General features: G+C 48.4%; 1 protein-coding gene across 1 annotated transcript in view; it reads right to left on the bottom strand.

Annotated features, from left to right (window-relative positions):
• The window catches only part of Limk1 (LIM domain kinase 1), a 32,659-nt gene that overhangs the window by 8,335 nt on the left and 18,606 nt on the right, over nt 1–5,718 (bottom strand). The window contains exons 8-10 of the mRNA XM_005344650.3: nt 2,605–2,779; nt 2,051–2,137; nt 1,049–1,180 (exon numbers count right to left, since the gene is read on the bottom strand). Coding sequence (XP_005344707.1) covers nt 1,049–1,180; nt 2,051–2,137; nt 2,605–2,779 — 394 coding nt within the window. The remainder of the gene's footprint in view (nt 1–1,048; nt 1,181–2,050; nt 2,138–2,604; nt 2,780–5,718) is intronic.

Here is a 5,718-nt window from a genome sequence, read left to right as displayed (position 1 = left end):
TGTGTGCTGTATGTTTGCATTTTGAGTGTGTGGTATGTGTAGATCCATGTTTGTGTGTGTGTGTACACATGTGGGGGGTTAATGTCAGGTTTCTTCCTTAATTTCCTTCTACAATCAAACATTTTTATTTGCTACACTTATTTATGTGTGTGCATATCTGTGGGGTGTGCATGCGCATCTGCACATGTGAGACAGAGGACAATGTGCAGGAGTTGCTCTCTCCTCCCACCATGTGGGTTCTGGAGATTTATCTCTGCGCATCAGGCTCGGCAGCAGGCACCTTCAGTCTCTAAGTCATCTTGTTGGCCTTAGCTTTTGAGAGAACGTCTCACTGAAGGCAGAGCTCATGGATCTGCATAGGCTGCCTGGGCAGTGATCCCCAGAGAGCCTACCTCTAGTGATGGGCTTACAGTGTATGCCACCATGCAGGGATTTTACATGTGTCTTTGGGGTGGAACTTAGGTCCTCTTGTTTGGGAAGCAAACACCTTGCCCACTGAGCCATTTCCCCTGTCCCCATTTCAAGTTTGAAAACCAAGCTGAACCAACGTTCAGAGTCAAAGCTGAAGGTCCAACAAGCCACCTGCACTCTCAGCACCAGCTGCTGGGGAGAATGGGGCTCTGGTTCTGCCATGGTTAGGATCTGGAGTGTCCCCCCGAGACCCATGTATTCAAGGATCAGTCCCCAGCATGGCACTAGTAGGAAGCGATGTCACTTTTCAGAGGCAGAGCTAATGGAGAGTTCTTAGGTTATTGGGGGGTCATGGCCCTGCAAGGGGATAGTGCAATCCTGACCTCCTCATCCTTCAACTCCTGTTTTGGTTTTGGTGTTTATGTGTATTTAGAAAGGCTGGCACGGAACTTGCTATGTAGACCAGACTGGCCTTGAATTCATTAAGGCCCATCTGTCTATTTCCCTAGTGCTGGGATAAAGGAGGGTGCCATTACACCGGGTTTATGCAGTGCTGGGGATGGAACCCGAAGCCTCATGCATTCTAGGACAGAATTCCACCAACTAAGCCACATCCCCAGGCCCCAGTCCTGCTCACCATGCTTTTGATGATGCCCCGCAGGGTGCCGCCCTTGATGTACTCTGTGATGAAGTTCAGCCGCTTGTCCTTGTACAGCACACCAATGAACTTGAGCACATTAGGGTGCTCCAAGCACCGCATGACCTTCACCTGGAAGGGGACACATAGGCTGAGCCTGGATCTCCTTCCCCTTGCTCTATCCCACCTACACAGCAGGGCACACACTCAGTCTCTTCTCACCTGGTAAGCCACTATGTCTTCTTTTTTATGAGGGTGGTTTTGAGACAGGGTTTCTCTGTGTAGCCTTGGCTGTCTTGGAACTAGATCTGCAGACCAGACTGGCCTTGAACTCACAGGGATTCTCCTGCCCTCCTGCCTCTGCTTCCCAAGTGCTGCAATTAAAGGTGTGCGCCACCACAGTCCGGCTGTCTTCTGTTTTTTAAGTGTCTCTCATAGCTCAAACTGGTCTTGAACTAGCTTTGTAGCCATGAAGGTCCCTGAACTCCTGATGCTCACACCATCATCTCCTATGTGTTGGGCTGACAGGCTTGTACCACCAAGGTCAATTTTTGCATTAGAAGCCAGGGCTTCACGCATGGTAAGCAAGCATCCACCAACCTGCACTCCCAGCACATGGCTGTTCTGACTTTTGACATTGTCTGTTTTGAGTCAACGTCTTGCATAGCCCAGGCTGAATTCTCTATGTAGCCAAGGAGTACGTTCAACTCTGATCTTCTTGCCTCCATCTCCCAAGTGCTGGGATTACAGATGTGTAGTTCATGCATGGTAGATGTGGTGCTGGGGATTGAACCCAGGACCTCATGCTTTCAAGGCAAGCACTCTACTACCTGAGCTAATGCCCACAACTCATGGAGCGATGTCTTTGCTCAAGCTACCCTGTCCCCAGTGGGGCCTGAACCCTCTCATGTCTTTCAACAGGTGTGTGTGTGACTCATCCTCCAGGAACCCTCTGCCACCCCTTCTCACTGGGGAGGGGAGTGACACTCCCTCTCCACTGACCTCCTTGAGGAATGTCCTCTGGGTCTCCTCATCAAACCGGATAAGTTCCTTCATCACCATCACCTCGCCTGTTTCTCGGTGTGTGACCTATGTTGGGGATATGAAGCACAAAAATCAAGACCAAGTGGGACATAGTGACACATGCCTATAACCCCAGCCACCTGGGAGGCTGAGGCAGGAGGATCTCATGTCCAAGGCCAGTCTGGGATATCTAGTGAATTTGAGGTTAGTATGGGAAACTTAGAGAGACCTTGTCCTGATATGAAAATTTAGCATCACTAGCATGTGTGACCCCAGTACTTGGGGGTGGAAGAGGAGTTCAAGGCCATCCTCAATCACTTAGTGAGTTTAAGACCAGGCTGAGTTACGTGAGACAAAGTTCTGAGTCTATGCACTTAAACCCCTTCCCTCCTCTTAGCTCAGGGAGATCCAGGAATAGGAGGGAATAACACTGCGCAGAGAACACAGAATCTAGATGTGTTGGATTCCCAGGGGGCAGTGTGAGGGAAGAGGTGGTCAGGTGTCACCCAGCCTGACCCTCTCCATTTGCATACCTTGATGGCCTGGCCGAAACAGCCCTTGCCCAACACCTCCCCATGGATGAGGTCAGATGGCCGGAAGATGCGATGTGGTCGGCAGACCACTCGGAGGGATTCGGAGCGACCCAGGTCCTTGCGCTGGGAGGCCGGTGAGCTGGCACTCGGGGACGTGTCAATACTGCAGCTCCTCCTGGGAAAGGCACACGGGGTCCCAGTGCCATGGGGAGGTGGCACCCAGCTCAGACACTGCCCTTGACTCCTCGCAATAAGTACCATATGAACCAGTCGATGCTCACAACCCCCATCCTGGGAGTAGGTGGTACAGCCTACCATGGCCTCCTCTGCTTGGTGGCCCGGTCTCATCCCTGCCTGGGATGCCCATTACACTGCATGTACACAGGTATCCCCTCCTATGGCCTGAGCTCTAGACAAACAGAGATGAAGGAGTACATGCCTTCGACAGTACATCCTCTTAGAAAGAGGGCTGCCCCTCAAAAGGCTTTTCCAAAAGTCCTGGGGAGGATTCAGCATAAGTGGGGTAAGTAGCAGGCTGCCTCTGATTCCTTTTCTGTGTCCCTCTCTTCCTGCCTCTTCAGGTTCAAGGATAGAGGACTCATGACACCTGCTGCCCGGATCACTGCTGGAGACCATTAGCCAACTCTGACCTGGACATCCCACATCAAATTCTGTCCTTATCTTGGACCACAGTAATCTTTATAAAACACACCATTGTGTGGCAACAACCCTTCAGAGGAGACCTCAAGGCATGGAAAAAGGTCCAAAGTCTCCTGGCATAGCCAATGCCCTATCACCAACACTCCCATTACCCCAAGCCAATCACTAGCTGCTCCATGAAGTTAAGATGCTAGTCTGCATCCTATTTTCTCCAAAGCTTTGAATGAGCCTTCCTCATTAAGGCACTAAATGAAGAAACTAAAAACCAGCTGGCTATGGTCAAACATACTTGCAATTGCCAGTACTTCAGAGGTGGAGGCAGGAAGATCACAAGTTCAAAGCCAGCCTGGGCTGCGTAGGAATCAAACACATAAACTAAAAACCATTGTAAAACACTGCAGTTTGTGTGTTGTATGTATGCCTTCATGTGAGTGTGCATGCATATTTGTGTATGAACATGTGGAGGCCATATGTTGATGATAGGTATTTTCCTTACTCACTGTCCACCTTACTACTTATTTATTTTAAAGATTTATTATGAATCAACATTCTGCCTCCATGTATGCCTGCACACCAGAAGAGGGCACCAGATCTCATTAGAGATGGCTGTGAGCCACCATGTGGTTGCTGGGAATTGAACTCAGGACCTCTGGAAAAGCCAGTGCCTTAACCTCTGAGCCATCTCTCCAGCCCCAACCTTACTATTTTTTAGATTTATTATGTTTAATTGTCCTATGCAACTTTATCTATGTGTAATTTGTGCATGTGAGCACCACACTTGTGGAGGCCAGGAAAGGACATCAGATCCTTTAGAAATGGTAGAAGTGAGCGACCCAAAGTGAATGTACACGTTCTTATTCCCCCACAAGACACGGTCTCACTGTGTAGGCCAGGCTGGCCTGGAACTCAGAGATCCGCCTGCCTCTGCCTCCTGAGTGCTGGGATCGAAGGTGTGTACCACTACCGCCAGGCATACTCTTAGCTCTTAGTTGCTGATCAACCTCTCCAGCCTTCTCCCATACTTTTGAGATGGGGTCTGGGGTTACAGGTGTGTGACTTTTCACATGGTGCTGCTGGGATCTGAACTGGGTCCTCGTGCTTGCACAGCAAGTGCTTCTACCCATGGAGCCACCTACCCAGCACCATTTTTGAATTCCTAGAAAGAATGGCAAAAATGCAGGAGAAGCTGATAAATGTGAACAATAAAGTATTTATAATGATGGAATGGGACGTATATTGCTACCAAGCCAACCATATGAATGGAATTTGTACTAATTCTATTTATATTGCTACAAATATATACATACATATACATATACATATACATATACACACACACACACATATATATATATATATATATATATATACATACACACATTTTTCCCTTTTCTTCTCTTTTTTAGTTTTTCAAGACAGGGCTTCTCTGGGTAACAGCCCTGGCTTTCCTGGAACTCACTCTGTAGACCAGGCTGGCCTCAAACTCAAAGAGATGCGCCTGCCTCTGCCTCCCAAGCACTGGGGCTAAAGTCATGTGCCACCACCGCCTGGCCTAATTCTATTTGTATTAATGCAACTATTTTTTTTTTAAATTTAAGAATTGGCACATCAGCTGGGCGGTGGTGGCGCACGCCTTTAATCCCAGCACTCGGGAGACAGAGGCAGGGGGATCTCTGTGAGTTCGAGACCAGCCTGGTCTACAGAGTTAGTTCCAGGACAGGCTCCAAAGCCAAAAAAAAAAAAAAAAAAAAAAGAATTGGCCCATCAAAGTGATAAAAATGCTTTTTTTTTCTAATTTATTTTTAATAAATAGGGTCTCATGTAATCTAAGCTGGCCTCCAACTCACTAGGAAGCCAAGGGTGACCTTGAACTTCTGATCTTCCTGTTATTACCTCCTGAGAGCTGGGATTACAGGGATGTGCCACCATGCCTGGTTTACATGGTGCTGGGGATGGAACCCACAGCTCTGTGTATGCTAGGTGAGCATTCTGACTACTGACCTATAGCCCAGCCTTAAAATATGTTTTATCTACACTTGCTCCTCACTGATTCCTGCCTGCTCTGTTAATCTGCCTACTGAAAAGTAGTGCCAAAAACTGCCTTGCCTTTTAAGCACTTTAAATTTAGAGAGAAGGCCTGCAAGATGGTTCAGTGGATACAGGAAACGATGTGGATACAAGCCACATCAAGCTTGACAACCTGAGTTTGATTCCCTGAACACAAGGCAGGAGCAGAGAACTGACTTCTATAAGATGCCCTCTGACCTCTACACAGGTGCTGTGGCATTCTCACCCCCATCTCAGTGCACCCCTCCCCCCACAAAGTTAATGAATAAATCAATGCAAAATAATTAAAGTGAAAAAAGATATGGGTCTGCCTGGGACAGTCTAACTCCCAGAGGAGAGGGGGCGCTGTCTGCCTGGGACAGTCTCTAACTCCCAGAGGAGAGGGGG

The sequence above is a fragment of the Microtus ochrogaster genome, chromosome 2 (assembly GCF_000317375.1).
Source record: "Microtus ochrogaster isolate Prairie Vole_2 chromosome 2, MicOch1.0, whole genome shotgun sequence".
Lineage (NCBI taxonomy): Eukaryota > Metazoa > Chordata > Mammalia > Rodentia > Cricetidae > Microtus > Microtus ochrogaster.
This window is presented reverse-complemented; position numbering and strand designations above follow the sequence as displayed.